Source organism: Umbelopsis ramanniana (assembly GCF_025399195.1).
Source record: "Umbelopsis ramanniana AG unplaced genomic scaffold K450scaffold_17, whole genome shotgun sequence".
NCBI classification, from domain to species: Eukaryota; Fungi; Mucoromycota; class Umbelopsidomycetes; order Umbelopsidales; family Umbelopsidaceae; genus Umbelopsis; species Umbelopsis ramanniana.
The window spans coordinates 1-15540 of NW_026252103.1; the positions used below are offsets into that span (position 1 = coordinate 1).

The 15540-nt window shown below is 42.2% G+C and overlaps 8 protein-coding genes across 8 annotated transcripts; 4 read left to right on the plus strand and 4 right to left on the minus strand.

Annotated features, from left to right (window-relative positions):
- On the plus strand, nucleotides 1-843 carry K450DRAFT_233974 (uncharacterized protein). Its single transcript, XM_051587848.1, has one exon. The coding sequence runs from the start codon at nucleotides 121-123 to the stop codon at nucleotides 616-618; it is 498 nt and encodes a 165-aa protein (XP_051445970.1). The 5' UTR covers nucleotides 1-120; the 3' UTR covers nucleotides 619-843.
- Nucleotides 844-1364: 521 nt separating this feature from the next.
- Nucleotides 1365-2036, minus strand: K450DRAFT_233975 (uncharacterized protein). Its single transcript, XM_051587849.1, has one exon. It carries the CDS (start codon nucleotides 1838-1840, stop codon nucleotides 1589-1591), a length of 252 nt encoding a protein of 83 aa, XP_051445971.1. The 5' UTR covers nucleotides 1841-2036; the 3' UTR covers nucleotides 1365-1588.
- A 1935-nt stretch (nucleotides 2037-3971) lies between these two features.
- Nucleotides 3972-4669, plus strand: K450DRAFT_233982 (uncharacterized protein). Its single transcript, XM_051587850.1, has 4 exons — nucleotides 3972-4103; nucleotides 4172-4225; nucleotides 4288-4451; nucleotides 4540-4669. Exons 1-4 carry the CDS (start codon nucleotides 4013-4015, stop codon nucleotides 4618-4620), a joined length of 390 nt encoding a protein of 129 aa, XP_051445972.1. The 5' UTR covers nucleotides 3972-4012; the 3' UTR covers nucleotides 4621-4669.
- On the minus strand, nucleotides 4647-6598 carry K450DRAFT_233985 (uncharacterized protein). The gene is made up of 6 exons (XM_051587851.1): nucleotides 6335-6598; nucleotides 6088-6273; nucleotides 5825-6014; nucleotides 5634-5765; nucleotides 5473-5565; nucleotides 4647-5409 (listed from the first exon to the last, which is right to left on the minus strand). Exons 1-6 carry the CDS (start codon nucleotides 6546-6548, stop codon nucleotides 4719-4721), a joined length of 1506 nt encoding a protein of 501 aa, XP_051445973.1. The 5' UTR covers nucleotides 6549-6598; the 3' UTR covers nucleotides 4647-4718.
- Nucleotides 6599-6649: 51 nt separating this feature from the next.
- Nucleotides 6650-7776, plus strand: K450DRAFT_270461 (uncharacterized protein; the record flags this gene model as incomplete). The annotated part of the gene is made up of 4 exons (XM_051592965.1): nucleotides 6650-6736; nucleotides 7258-7445; nucleotides 7523-7616; nucleotides 7702-7776. The coding sequence occupies 4 exons, from the start codon at nucleotides 6650-6652 to the stop codon at nucleotides 7774-7776; spliced, it is 444 nt and encodes a 147-aa protein (XP_051445974.1).
- K450DRAFT_207998 (uncharacterized protein) lies at nucleotides 7705-10158 on the minus strand. Its single transcript, XM_051584760.1, has 6 exons — nucleotides 10009-10158; nucleotides 9573-9822; nucleotides 9356-9486; nucleotides 9105-9281; nucleotides 8604-9033; nucleotides 7705-8543 (listed from the first exon to the last, which is right to left on the minus strand). Exons 1-6 carry the CDS (start codon nucleotides 10036-10038, stop codon nucleotides 7834-7836), a joined length of 1728 nt encoding a protein of 575 aa, XP_051445975.1. The 5' UTR covers nucleotides 10039-10158; the 3' UTR covers nucleotides 7705-7833.
- A 1547-nt stretch (nucleotides 10159-11705) lies between these two features.
- Nucleotides 11706-13277, plus strand: K450DRAFT_208001 (uncharacterized protein). The gene is made up of 3 exons (XM_051584761.1): nucleotides 11706-11742; nucleotides 11937-12197; nucleotides 12273-13277. Exons 1-3 carry the CDS (start codon nucleotides 11740-11742, stop codon nucleotides 13140-13142), a joined length of 1134 nt encoding a protein of 377 aa, XP_051445976.1. The 5' UTR covers nucleotides 11706-11739; the 3' UTR covers nucleotides 13143-13277.
- Nucleotides 13278-13667: 390 nt separating this feature from the next.
- Nucleotides 13668-14672, minus strand: K450DRAFT_234008 (uncharacterized protein). Its single transcript, XM_051587852.1, has one exon. It carries the CDS (start codon nucleotides 14478-14480, stop codon nucleotides 13947-13949), a length of 534 nt encoding a protein of 177 aa, XP_051445977.1. The 5' UTR covers nucleotides 14481-14672; the 3' UTR covers nucleotides 13668-13946.
- Nucleotides 14673-15540: the final 868 nt, after the last annotated feature.

Consider the following 15540-nt stretch of genomic DNA (forward strand, 5'->3'; position numbering starts at 1 on the left):
AAAACACTTGCTGAGGACCTGAAATACGCTCTCATTCCGTATGGGGCGGTCAAGCAGATACGCAAATACACGGACTGTAATGGACACTGGTTTGGAGAAGCCTCTGTCATTATCGATAGAATGGAAGACGACATGGAGTATGCCGGTTTACCCGAACTCTCGAGGATGATCTACATTGAGAAAATGGATACATATATTCCAGCCACGTACCAAGGAGCCCCAAAAATTTGCTTCCACTGTCGATTATCCGGCCACGAGAGAAAGGATTGTCCTGATCTGCAGAATGTACAATGTTACCGCTGCCAAGGCTATGGCCATATCAGCAAACACTGTAAAAACCAGAAAGACCGGCAAAAGAATGTGGTTTCTGCGACCAAAGTCTCTGACATAGGCACAGAAGACCAGATAACCACACAAGAAGTAGCAGATGATGAGATACATCATCAAGAAACTGGAACAAGCGAAGTTGATGATGTAGAAACATCTTCAATGGAGTTGGAAGAAAGGGACCAAATGCAAGAAGAAAACGTCCAAGGTGATAACGAAGCCGCTGACGATCAACAATGTGGTGCGGATCAGGATTCCAATATAGGAATTCCACTGGAAAAGCTGTATTGAGGACAAGAGATGGGTTCCAGATGCATGCATCTGGGCCATACGGCGCAACAGTTAGTGTTGGTCAATGCAGCTACGAACTCGAAGAGGAGCCTGAAATGGACCAAAATGTGCTCATAGCCATTGTAACGAGCTGAATCCCTGAATGGGAAGACTCCAAGTAGCAGCCTATGCACGCAAAGGCAACATAGAAGTCTACCATAGGTATGGCACAACGCTACAAAGGCTATACGTACCTGATACTCCTATACATGTGTCGAAGCGGATCATACCGTAACATCATTCTGAATACAAAAAAAAAAAAAAATTTACCGTAACATCATGGCTAAGATCATAGTTCTCACTAGCAACTGAGGCTACGACTCAAACTTTTCAGTTTTTAGCTTTCTACTTCTGTGTTTTGTTTTCCGTTATTTTCCGCGTCCGTTTCACCTGAACATCTCAATTTCTAAACTATCTGCTAAGCAAATGGCTGAATAAAACATGAATTAAAAAAAAAAATTGCAATGGCAAAATGACTCCGCCATGAAGCTGAGAAACCTCCATCCACCATGATCCATTGGGCCCAGTTTTGGACTGTTTATGACGAATGGAGTTTGTTCAGCGTTTTGGAAAGCTGACAGTCCGCATCAAACGAAAACTGCTTGGTGGCGCCTCCTGCTTGATAAACCACTGCACAGAACTCGGCTACAGCGATGTCTATACAGAATTTGGTTCAATATAACTTGAAATCAGACGCGAGCTTAGATCTCCGGAATTTTTATGGTGGATTCTCTCATTGCAAGATATAGACCGATAGAAGAAATAAAGCGGAAGTAAACTGGACTCATATACGCAGACATACTATGACTAACGAACGTCAAGATAATTCTGCTATAAGCTCAATACCGTACTAATAAAAATTACCATAATACAAAAAAATAAAATCTAACTCTAAGTACATTTGTACGGCCTTGCAACAAGCAAATCTTATTTAGCAATAGGGTCCATACTGGTGCCAGTATATCGAATTCCCTTGGAAATTTGCATAGAGGAGAAGAGATGGATTGCCGAAGCATGGTGACCACATATAGTGGACACTATCAAGTGGGTAGTTATAGGATATAACTGAGAAGTCCAAAAAGCCCAACAAAAGACAAAATCCAGCTGCGGATGAATGTACTAGGTAGCTCAGCCCATTAGTGAAACGGCCTTCAAAACTTATTGGAGCTTGGATATTCAACATGAGATTCGGACGCCATGGCGGCGGACCCTTCAGCAGAAAATTTCAACTAAAGGCGACTATGCAACATTCCCCCCTACGAACGTAACACTACGTTTAAAATCTGCTAGAAAGGAAAAGAAAAAATCAGACAAGGACTTCTGAGCACTATGTGAACATTGATGGTAATTCCGGGTCCGAATGATGAATTTCCAAAAAATCCCTGCAGAGGTACAGTCGAAAGACAAGGTTTGAAGCACGATATTTTTACAGCGGATCAGGCCACAAGATTTGCATAATGTAAGTGAAATTTAGTGACATTTGGACAAGTCATGGCTCGCATTTGATTAACTCGCAGAACTTGTATCAAACAACAGAGAGTATGGTTAGACCGAGCTGCTTTCAATATGTATGAGTCAATCACCAAGGGTTTTAATAACCGATCCTTTCAACCGAAGAAAAGAAAGCATACAACGGACGGATAGCAATAGTAGAAACAGGTACAACTCGAAGCACAGTCGAAGCTTCTGTATGGAAAATGTGCAGATGTTACCAATGTCAAAAAAGGAAGGATACCCTGGCGAACGTCCGATTACCGACTTGCTAATTAGCTTGAGTATAGTATGGCAGGTCATTTGGAAGCTCGCTAGTTTTGTACAATAAAGTAGCAACCGTAGACTTTGTAGATGTACTCGGAAGCCATCAGATTCAACTATTTTTTAAAAGCATAGTAAATATGTTCTACAACATATACTATAACTGTTGACTTTCCACCACTAATTCAACTGCAGATAATAATAAAAGTATCGGGAAAATGGGAAAATGGGAAAATGAAAGATGCGATTATGAAAATTGGTTGGAATAACCTAGCAATACAGTCAGGTCAATCGCCGCGGGACTTATCCTCTAAAGCTATATAATTGAATAGTTGTGACTCTTTCAGCACTAGGCAATGAAATCAATCGGAACACTTTTGTCGGATGTCAAACAAATGAGCGCTTTTCGCTGCACCCTTGGAGTGAAAATGCTGCGCGAGGAGGTTAACTACTGCACCCATTATGAAATATAATTCCTCATCAGAAAGATGCCTTACATGTTCGCAGCCTTGGTACGCCAAAGTCCTCCACCCCAACAAAAGCAACCTGTCTTTTTGATTCAACTTGCTGCACTTACAAGATAGACAGTTAAATGTTGAAGATATTGCAGGTCAAACCATACACCTCTATCGTCCTAGATTCCTATTTCTACGTCTATAATGAGAGTACCATCAGCGCGAATAAAAATTGCTACGACTCTTACTGCGCAGAGTATAAAGCGCAGTACAAAGGTCATGCAAATGAAAATCCCTCAATTGAAGGTTTTAGCGGGATTTCATTCCTTGAGGAACTTCCAACAAATAGACTTCCTCATAATATGCGATTAAATATGTAACACTTACGAGCACTTTCGAGCACTTCCGACCGACTCTGGTACCGTTGGCAACGTCGTCAAAGAAAACGACCGGAATATTTTAAGCATTTGGACAAGCTCATCACCCAAGCTAAAATATAGTCACGCGTATCGATGCGTGTTGCACACGCTCTTTTTTTATGACTCTTCCATAAAATGGAGCGTGCTGCAAAGAGTACGTTGCCTTATAAGTACGCTTCGCAACAAAATCATTTCTTCTCACTGTGAACCTTTTTGAAAACAATATAAACCTTCGAAAACATCCATAACGGTACCAAGACATCTGCCCTATTACGATGAAGAATTTTTTAAAACAAATCTTGGACCGAATTCGCGCATTTTTCAAAGAAGAACAACGAAAAGCTACTATAGAAAGAACAACAAATGATACTAAGGATGTGCGCTTACAGTTCAGATGGGCACCGGCTCCAACAGCCCCGATAGTAGTTTGAAGCAATATATAGTGCATACTTTCCATTCTTTCATATACCATAACATGTCACGTCATGTTTGCCTTCTATAGTTTATATCATCTGTACTTTATCACTAGCGTTAATATAAAAGAGGTAACTTTTGTAATAATCAATTCAAGGCTTATATTTATTGAATTTACTGGCATCAATGCAGAGAGATAACGAATGTTTGTAGGAGAGGGGGAATGATCTGCAACTCAAATTGAAAAATCCAAGCCGTCACACCATTGTTTCACGCCTACTGTTTATTTGTTTCCTTCTTCTATTACGAACCATGAAGTCTAAGCGCGTACCCATCGATGAATTTGATCAAACCTTGAAGGAGACAGTTGCTGAAAATGATGAAGTTTTTGTCTTATTCTTTGGTGAGACATTTTCCAATTACTTGAGTATAATTTTCACAATTTCATTTCTAACTCGGTACGAATGGCAGGCACTGAAGATCCCGACAAGAATGATGAGTCATGGTGTCCAGATTGTGTTATTGGTAATTAATATCATATGGTATTAGTATCATGAAATATAAATTTAATCATTTCATCCATTTAGCTGATCCCCTCGTTCGTAAATGGGTTGGCAAGGTTCCTAACTCTGTGCTCCTTGAGGCTCCCGTTGGAACTCGCTCCGAATGGAAGCTTAATTCAACCCATATTTACAGAATAAACCCAAACATTTCTCTGAGAGCTATACCTACACTCATTCGTTGGACGAAGGTAGGAAAATAACTGCATATATATGGAAAAGGTAAAAGGAATACGAATAGGAGATCTGTAACTAATATGTTGAATTATCAATTGATAGAATGGTCCTGATGGTAGACTTGTCGAAGAAGAATGTGCCGATCAGGCAAAGTTAGAGGCGTTTATCAGTACAAAAGCTTAAAGGTTTACAGTTTATTGTTATCGTACCTTTTTGCATACGAACTTGCATGAATCACTTTTTGAATCTCACAAATAAATCGGAACAATGGTGTACAGTACTTAATCCATAGCAGGTGCTACACCGTCTTGAAAAAACATTTGGGCCTGGTCCACCAAATATGCTGCGTCTTCATTACCTTGATCTTTCAGCTTAAGTAGCACCTTTTTTAAATTTGCTGCACACCATTTTCGTAGTTCCACAGCTTCTTCGACTTCTGCTCGCTGACTCTTGCCTCCGGTTAAAGCAACAAATATTCTCCAAGCTGCCACGAGCTCTTTCAGTAGATCATAACGCTTATCCAGCATAGCCATATGGTAGCGCACAAAAGTGGGTATCAAAAATGCGCCAAGTAGAAATCCACCAAAGCTAAATCTCATCCACCGCCAGATCTGATAGAAGAGAGTGGAATACAGCGGAATCAGCAAACCAAGAGCGAGTGCAATCTTATCCTGAGCAATGGACTCTGTAAATTTTTCGACTGATTCGGCTGCCTTTCCAAGGAGATAGACGGGTGAGTGAATGATTATGCCTGGTAAAAAGAGCGGTAGTTCGATAAGTAGTTTCAATGATATTCGAAGCAATCTCAAAGTTGCCGCCGTGATGGTTATTTTTTGCTTTTGATAAACAGCAATATCCTGATCCGATAGCTGCAGTAGCTTTGTGGTCCTCGAAAAACTCAATAATCGAGCTTTGAGATTGGCCAGCTCCGTAAGTTTTGGTATCATCAACGGATGTAAAATGTTAATCAAACTAGAAGTCTATATGTTAGCAACATATAATATTATAGCAGCCATAGACATTATATAGACAGACCTTTGTGAAATCTTAACATAACTATTTAGCTGAATCCCATTTCGATGCCCAAATAGAATACTTCTTGCTGTAGCCATGGCATTGTCTGTATCCCTATAATATATTACAATGAACTTAGTTTCTAGATTTCTATTCCACAGTTTTACGAGCCATTTACTTACCAGTCCGGCGCATTGATTGTAGCACTTTCAATCGATTCTGTGATTCGAGTTGTGAGTTGCTTTACGGTTGCTTTTGGATCCTCTGCAAATTGGATTCTGTCTTGCTCGCCGACCTGTATCGTCTCTGAGTAGCTTATTTACAGAAGCCTTAGTATAGTGACCCATTTCCACAACCTTCACCATATACATACTGTACTATGACATCACTTCGCCATTTGTCCTTCGTGGTGTACGTGATTCCGACGGGTAAGATCGTAATACTGGAGTGAGATGCTGATTCACCACGCTGTCTTCGTTGATGCTGTTGGGCCAAGAATTCGTAAGCCGCCCAGGATAAGCCGTCTTTAAACGGTAAATGATGTGGGGCCGTATATGATGTGCCTTATATCATTAAAAAAGTCAGATATCTCTTCAGCGATCCCGATTGTTGATTAAGACAAGATTGTTATATTACCCTCAGGGAAAACTGCCACAGCTTGATTTTGTCCCAGGCAATCAACAGTGCTCTCAAAGAGTTTTGCGTTACTGCGAGTTTTGGTGTCGACTGGTAGTACGCCAACAGCTGTGAATATACGTCCAATGATCGGTATCTTGAAGAACCGCGCTAGCGCCCAGAAATGAAGTTGCCTGTTATGCGGTACTTACGAAGAATCAGTCAGTCAACTTAGTATCCCTTTTGACAACAACTATTGGTTACTTACTTGTCACGATTAAGACTGCCGGATCCAAAACCATATTCAAGTGATTTCCAGCAACTAGCATAGGGCTATGAGTCGGGACGTTGTCATGCACAGAGACATGACAATTTCGAAAGTATGCCCACAAAGCAAAGCGACATAGCGAACGGACGGCGGAATAGGAGCGACCCTCTTTGTATACATTAGTCTTTTCAGTTCCTAATGCATTTGCCGACATTACGTATTGGCGCCTCCTTTGTCAAACGAACTAAGGATTTTTGGAGATTATGAGCTCAAGTCAGTAAGAAAATTGCGTTTCAGCCACTGGATAGGAGCCACATGTATAGTGGCGCAGACCAAAGCAATGCTCCAGAGTCTGAGATTGCCTATCAAGATTATGGTCGCTACTGGGCTGAAGGGACTAAGGTATTGAAAACGCTTGTGTCAAACAATTTATTTCAATGTTCAACTTTTCTGTTAAACTCAAGAAGACCTTTCCTCAAAACGCAACAGGATATAGATTTTTTGTTTACGTGTACTATTGAAAGGGACTTATGTTGACGTTGAAGACATTTGGTAGCAAATGCCCTCCTTACATGTAAAGGCAATCATGTAAGGATGAACTTGATGGACTTATAGAAGCTTGTTTTCATTTTGTAAAAGAATATATGCATGCATGCCCTTCGGGCCGTAAACAGTTTAGCTATGAAATATTCACGCTCCAATTTTTTTCCCAGCTCTTCTGACTGCAATACATTTGAAGTCAAACTTGACCCTATTCCCCTCCCAAGGAGGCGTACTGGGATGAATATCGTTTAGTATAAAACTAAGTTGTATAATTTAGATATCGTATCAGTAAGCCATATTCATGATGCGCGCGAGTATTTTTGCAAGTTTGCCATATCTGTTCACTTCTTTATATTAATGTTGGATCTTTATGTATCTAGTCTTATATTTGTATCGCCTTTCTTGCTATTGCCTCCGGTATTTCAGCCGATTTTGCCTTCACTAGCCCAAAGGAAAATGCTGTCTATCATCCAGGTGACAAGATCAAATTTGCTTGGCATGACTATTCTTCCAAGAACAAGACGATCACTCTAGTGCTGGCTAACCAAGGCAAGGCTCATCACTGGCAGTAAGTAGAGTTGTCGCCTGGATTATGTCACATCTAAAATATAGGCAACTGAAGCCGAAGCAATGTATTTGCATTAGCCCTTACAAAACTCTTGCTCATCTACGTCGCCCCTTCCCTAAATCATACATATGGCATGTACCGGAAGATTTCAAACCTGATCGTTACTTTTTGGTAAGTACTCACAACTATAACACATACGTCGTTAAACATAGTCAACATTGCTAATAGGTATCATTTGTACATCAAATCTTTACAGGTTATCACCGACTCTTCTCGCAATCAGCCCTTCAGTGAATATTTTTTTATCAAAGATGATAATGATGGTGAATAAATACTTTAATGGCATGTAGCTTATTACCAGCTATAAATGTCAATATCCTTAAGATCATCAGCCGTGATAGTGAAAGCACGACTTGCATCTACTTGGCTTAAATACGTCAGGGCTAAAGTCATCACATCCACATTCTTCACATACTGGGTGGTTCTGGCTTGCGTTAGACGGTGGTGCAGCAAAGTAACTGTTGGTACTTCGGCCCAAGGGGGTGGATGGGGCAGTATGAGAGCCAGTGGTGAAGCTCCTTGAAGGAGTTCTAGATGTAGGAGGTGGAGGAGGGGTGCGTGAGGATCCAATGTTGTTCCTCATAGTTATTTGAGATGCTGATGGCATTCTAGGCAGTGCAGAAGATGCACTGGTTACGGAGTGCAGGCTGCCAGCAGTTCCGCGTCGAGCCATCATTGGTTTTGGAGGTGATTGGTGGCCAAATGGGGCGGAAATCTTACTACTGTCAGCAAATGGCGAATCCTCAGGCTCCTCCGATATTTCATGATTCTCAGAGGAGTGACCATAATTTGATGTTGACTGACTTCGGCTAGACGCTGGTCGCATTGGCATTGGCGGAGCCGCAATTTCCTCTACATAATTACTTGGAAACAATCCTTGTTGTCGATTGCCATTAGCATCATACAATTCTCCCTTCCACCAACCCTGATCAATCTCTTCAATAACCGTAATGACATCGCCAGCGCACAAATTGAGTTCATTTGGGTTTTCACCACTGAAATCATATATGGCTTTAACTTGTTTTTTGGCTGGTGAAGCTATAGAGCATCATGAGAATTAGGTATAGTTCCTCGAAGCGCATCAAGGGCTGTACTTACGCTTTGATCTAGGCATGGGAGGCGGAGGTGGGTGCCTTGATTGCGAACCGTAGGAGTCTTCTGATCGTCCAGTCGAACTATAACTAGGCTGACGTCGGATGGTGGATGGAAGATTGTCTTGGCTTCCTTGTCGCATACTCGGTCTGCGAGCATTTGAGCCATATGGAGATCCTTGATGGTAAGACTCGTCAGCCCCGTACATATCATCTGTTTCAGAGTTGCTGGACATATTGGTATTTCGGCGAGCTGTACCACTTGTTGTGGATGATCGGGAGATAGTGTTTCGTAATGGTGGTCGTACAGGTTCGTTTGTGCGCTGAACGTAGCCTTGACCCCAATCTTGCTGCAACCGTTCTAAGAGTTGCATTGAAGATTTATGGTAGTTCAACTGAGCGTCCAGCATTTCTGTAAGGGCATTGAAATGGTCTTCCTGATGTACACCGCATAAAAATTAGTAATGGTTGTATATTGAAAAACCGCAATATAATCCGCATTGCTTACTTCACACTCTTGGAAATAGACCATTCTTTGCATGACGTCGTACTCCGTTTCATCATATTTCATCTTGGCAGACTGAGCTTCCTGTTCCCATTCTGGTTTTTCCTTCTTCGCTTTTTGTAGTCTGTTTTGTTTTGCATCATAGTCAAGCCGGCGAGAATCGAGTTTTTTACGAAGGACCTAAAATAAATAAAACCACACCTCTTAGTCCACCATGGTCGGAGATGCGCTTTATCGTCCAGCCTCAACCTTACCAAGTATTCCTTATATTCTTGATGAACCTTCTCTAAGGTAGATATATAGCTTTCCTTAACCCGGTAAGCATAGTCCTGTTGAAGTTGGCTGATTTCAATTTCTGTTTTCCCGAGACTTACAAGGGAAATGCCTGTGGGGTAGTAGTAATAAACATGCCATTAGCCTTTAAATTCCGACGCCGTAGCGATTGCGCTGCTAAAAACTTTTGCAGCATACCTAATAATGAATCCTCCGGAAAAACTGATCCATGGTTGACCCAACAAGTGCCCAGGGCTTCAGTTGGTGACACCTTAGTTTTCCCGTCTTCTGGAGATGGCTTTTTTTTATCCAACTGGTTGAGCACAAGAGTTGCTGCCTGATACACCTTATCAAATGCTACTCTTCGTTGCTCAGTTTCCTGATCCAACTGGTGAAAATCGTCTGTTTGTCCTGTTATTTTTGCGGAGCCCAAGCGCTCTCCAGTCCACTAAAAAATGGCAATATGTTCAAGTTAATCACAGAGAACGTGTCTGGGCATTGGAGGACTCCCAAAAAAGGGGGACCAGGGCGCTAATTTAGGGTGCCGATCGATTCTGTTACAATACCGAGTCGAACATGACCATGAAGGGCTAATATAGGTCTGGGTATCGATAATGAATAAAAGATACAGTACCTGCTTAAATTTGCCAAAATTCTTCTTCATAGCTTGGGGAAAAAGGTGGGCGAGCAGAGAAGGAAGTGGGGGGAAAAAAGGGAAGAAAGAGTAGTGAACTTTGATCTGAATTTTTCGGGCAATCAAAAAAGAGAAATGGGTTGTGACCTGTTACTTTTTTGACGGACCGCTGAGAACAGCACCAAATGATGTCAAGCCCTTCTGGAGTTCGTGGGAGTGGAGCATTATGAGAATTAATAGAATCTCCTATCTCTACCATAGGGTAGATTAAAGCCATGGGGTTGTTGGCAAACGCACTTGGAGATAATTTCTTTCATATTTTTTGATCAGGGGCCAAGTCGGCAAATTACATCTTTCCTTTCAGGTCACCCGCCACCTTCCCAGATGGTAGCAAGCCATGGTTGGGGTTTTCTTGCTACACAAATTTTTAGGTAAGGTGACGATAGATCTAGATCATAAAACGCTCATATATAGCCACTGTTGTAGCACTAGTTTTGAGCCCTTTCTACAAAAACTCTCTGCTCGGAGACATGTAAGGCAGCTTGAGTATGCCAGAAGAGCAAATTGCCGATGATCTCGGGAACTTGACTGTTCAGAGCTCGCTCACCGGCGAAATCCTCGAAATTAGCGTCTACCAAAATATTATCTTTGATGGCATTGCACATGGTGAGCTGTGCAGACGGTTTGTTCTCTGGCTGGTCACCATTGCGTTGTTGAACAATTTCGATGCCCCATTCGCTCGCACTGTCTTTCTCCGTTCACGCATGCTCAAAGACTTATGGCGACGGTTACAATGCGAATTGGCGCATTACCAAGGTACGTAGTCACATCGTCTAGGAAGCCATTGTTCTAGTGACATAAAGAAATTTCATCATATCATAAATTATTATCATTCGCCAGAGCCGTATTTCAAGGTATGCTGAGGCAATCTTATGTGTTGTGGGCACATCTTATCTAAATGATCACACTACGGATGGCAATACGAAGAGCATTCAAGTCTCGCCCAGTTCACAGAAACTTGAGAGTAAATGATGATTTACATGTTGATACAATTACATTTAGCACTTCATCGCAAATATCTGAGTGCCAGAGTTCAAAATGAACAAGATAAACCATGCTCATACGTTCGTTTCCATACTTTGAGTCAGGTTGTTTTAAATAGGGATGTAAGTCGACTAAGTTGCCATGATCAATCGGAATCGAAAAAAGACACACCATTGGCTTTGACTGCCTAAAGGAAAGAGGTAGGAAGATGGTAAATACATTGCTACTTCAGCAATGTATGGAAGAGCAAGAATTTAGAAAACCCGAGTCATAATTTTGGATGAATCAATACCTTCAAACGAATTGCTCGGTTTAATCAGCTCCTATATGTTTCATAGCATTTTAAACGTTGTACAAACGCTACCGTGCTCTTACTTTGCCTTCATATAAAGTTGCGATCCTAGCGCTCTCTTGAATCGTTATCTAGTTCAGAAGAAAATAGCCATATCTTATATTTCTTTTTGAAAGGAACTCAAGTCATATACTTACTTGTATTTTAAGCTCCTTGAAGAATAAAAAAGCGATATCATGTACTTTGTGGACCTTTGTCGACAGTTTCAATTTTTCTGATTTTCTCCGCCGCTGTGACTGGGACTGGCACCACCTGCCGCCAGAAAAATTTGGTCATATACGAAAAGCGAATCTTCAAAAATAAATCTTTCTTTTTCGCAACTCTCAACTCACAAGATGGTAAGCCATAAGAATCAAATCATCCAATCTTTCCAGCATCCATCCATCGACGATAGATGGATTCGCACACATCAAACGTTGATTGGTGCTTTATATAGCAGCAACATCTCGATTGCGATTGTCATTGGGTGGATTCACATTGACTTGAATGGCACAATTCAAATTACTTACCCTTTTTCATTTACTTCATCTAGTCCGCGGCTGCTAGACCCGTTATCAACGTCCACTCCACCAATGGCTCCAGTGCCACTTTGACCCTCCCTGCTGTCTTCAAGGCCCCCATTCGCCCTGACATTGTTAACTTCGTCCACACCAACATGGCTAAGAACAAGCGTCAAGCTTATGCCGTCTCCGAGAAGGCTGGTCACCAAACCTCTGCTGAGAGTTGGGGTACTGGTCGTGCTGTTGCCCGTATTCCCCGTGTTAACGGTTCCGGAACTCACCGCGCTGGTCAGGTATGTAGATGAGATATAGAGGTGATTGCTTAACTTTCACGACAAATTTTTTTTAACGAATGCACTTTTTAATAGGCTGCTTTCGGTAACATGTGCCGTGGAGGAAGAATGTTCGCTCCTACCAAGACCTGGAGAAAGTGGCACGTCAAGACCAACTTGAACCAGAAGCGTTTCGCCACTGCCTCTGCTTTGGCTGCTTCTGCTCTTCCCTCCCTTGTCTTGGCCCGCGGTCATCGCATCGAGCAAATTGAGGAAGTTCCCCTTGTTGTTGCTGATGAAGTCCAGACTCTCACCAAGACCAAGGAAGCTGTTGCTCTTCTTCAAGCCCTCAACGCCTACGCTGATGTTGTTAAGGTTTCCAACTCTCGCAAGCTCCGTGCTGGTGTTGGTAAGATCCGTAACCGCCGTTACCGTCAGCGCCGTGGACCTCTCGTTGTCTATGGTGAGGACAACGGTGTTGCCAAGGCCTTCCGCAACCTTCCCGGTGTTGAGGCTGTCAACGTCCGCCACTTGAACTTGCTTCAGCTTGCTCCCGGTGGTCACGTCGGTCGTTTCGTCATCTGGACCGCCAGTGCTTTCGCTCTTCTCGACGAGCTCTACGGTACCTACGAGTCTCCCGCTACCCTCAAGAAGGACTATGTTCTTCCCGCCCACATCATCTCTAACCCTGATGTCACTCGTCTCATCAACTCTGATGAAATCCAGTCCGTCACTCGTACTAAGGGCAACAAGCACCACAAGAGACCCTTCACCCAGAAGAAGAACCCTCTCAAGAACGCTGGTGTCATGAACCGTCTCAACCCTTACCATCAAGTTGTTCGCCGTGCCGAGATCGTCGGTGCTGAGAAGCGCAAGGCTGGTAAGGTCGCCAAGAAGGATACCAAGGTCAAGGGTGTCAACACTGTTGCCTCTGAGAAGTTCTTGGAAATCCTCCGCTCTGCTTAAACGTATCAACCAGATATGTATTATGCTTTGGGGAGAAAACATTGAAACGGATTTTCTTGTGTTTGCATAGTCTTTTTCTATCGATTGAGAATAGCATATAAATGAAAATTTAGCATTGACATCTGTTTGTACACTATTGCTTGCTTTACGATGAGTGTGGGGGCATGGGCATTGTTCAGAATGATGTGATCTAACTGGGTATGGATGCAATAGGAGCGACTACATTTTGACTTCTATTACCTGAGTACATACTTGGGTATGGAAAAGAACATACTATCAGATAAATTTAAAGGTAGCTCCACGAAAGGGAAGAGATCGCGAATGATGAAGGCTGGCCAAGTCAAGTCCAAGTCAAATGAAATAGAATGCAGAATCGATAAATGACAATAGTGCTTTCTTGTTCTAGACTTATGTCTACTTGTCAAAGTGAATGTTACGTTCAGTAATTTGCAGCCTAAGGCTAAGGCAGTTGATTGATAAAAGTGAGGGACAACGACTAAGGCCAGGCTTAACCATAGATACCAATGTTATGCGCTTAATTAGAATTGAGAATTATTTTATATTCGAAGGATATGGAGAAATATTGAGACAAAAACTGAAATCAGATAGAAACTTAAAATTGTGGAAAAGGCTTTCAGACAAGCAAAGACATAAAACTGTCGCTAGGTTATCATTATGATAAAGTGAAAAATTGGTTAAGGGTAGACATGGTAACTTGGAGTGAAGATGCTTGCATTGAGTATGTGGACAGCATTTTGCTTTTATCAACGATATGTGAATATATCATATTGGGAAGCAAAACGACTAGTCCTTCTGGGACTTGTGCTCGTCCTTGTCAGAATGGTCGGTTTTGGCCTTTTTCTTCGTGTGTTCGTCGTTATCTTCACCAAGTTGACGCTTCATACGTTCATTATCCTGGCGCAGTCTTTCGACCTCATTCTTGAGAACCTCAACTTGCTGACTCAGTTCATTAATGGCTTGATCTGTCAAAAGCTTTTCGAGAGTCCATTTTTCGATGGTAGCTGCTTCATTGTCTTTCAGCTGTTGGATGTACTGAGCCGCGCGCTGTAATATGGAACCTTTATTCTTTTCGCTACCAGGAACCATTTTTGCAATTTCGTTAATGCCATCGTTAATAGTTTCGCGTCTACGTCTTTCGACTTGCTTGTGATTTTCGCGACGCTGGCGGTGCCACTCCTCCGATCCTACGATGAGCTTGTTAGATGATTCTCGATGACTTGCGGCATTCTGCTGTCGATCGGCTGCTGATTGTTGATCGTTGCTATGAGCGTTTGATTGTTGGTGATGTACAGCAAAGGCTGGTTGTTGCGATGCCATGCTTGCCCAAAGTTGTGCGTTTTCCGACGTGGTGTAAGATGTGTTTGACCTTTCCTCTTCACTCTTGGTGGACGACGGTCTAACGTTGGAGACATTGGTTGAGCTTTGCGACTGGGAAGCAAGAGCTTCTGTCAATTGCTGCAATATAAATCGAGTAAGGTGTCAGAATGATTTAGTAAAAGCGAGGCGTTGTCCGACCGTTTCATTTGCAGCCAGACACAAGCATTTAAAGGGCTACTGTACGCACCTTTGCCAACTCATGCCCTCCTTGCTTCAAATCGAGCATGGCTTGAGCAGAAGAAATACTTGTGGAATCCAGTTTGGAGGGTATAGTCTGTTTGGAAGACGGGTTTTGTAGTAATACGAGTACGTTAGCTAAGGAGGCACTGCTGCTGTCGAGCACTGCGTTCTCGTAATGTGTAAACAGAATGGACGCTTGAGATGCCCTGTAGCAGAGTATCGTGACATTTGATTAGTATCATTTTTTACACTTCTTTATGATGCTTCGCGAGTACACTTGTGCTCGAAGGTAGGCGTGTTATGCCATGAACAACTTACCTTCGCTGGTCAGGTGAAGCGAGGTCACGAGTAGTGAAAGATTGTCGTAAGCTGGCTCTGAGGCACGTTATTCAAAAAATCAAATAGTCGACGTCATCGTTAATTGGCCTTCTGATTGGCCAAGTTAACAAGTGACGTTTCACATGCGGTAATTTTTTGGCTTGTGAGAATTTTGGGCTGTGTCATGACTAACTGTGCCACTCAATGTCTCCAGTGCAAGAGGTACCTTTGCTATGACCAAATCGAAAGCTACGATGGAAGCATTATACATGATTTAGAAGGGAAGTCAAGAAAATTAGAAGTATTTTTTAGATTATGGAATAGCAGGTTTAGAACATATATAAATGGAAAAAGCTGTTAGTGCTGCTTGTATGTTAATAGGAGGCATGCAATTCCAAAGAAGTGGATATCCTCACTAGTTGGATTGATCTCTTTAAAGTACGCATCATTGCAGTAGTATAAATGGATCGCTATTGATGCGTGACGTTAAAGGTGACTTTAA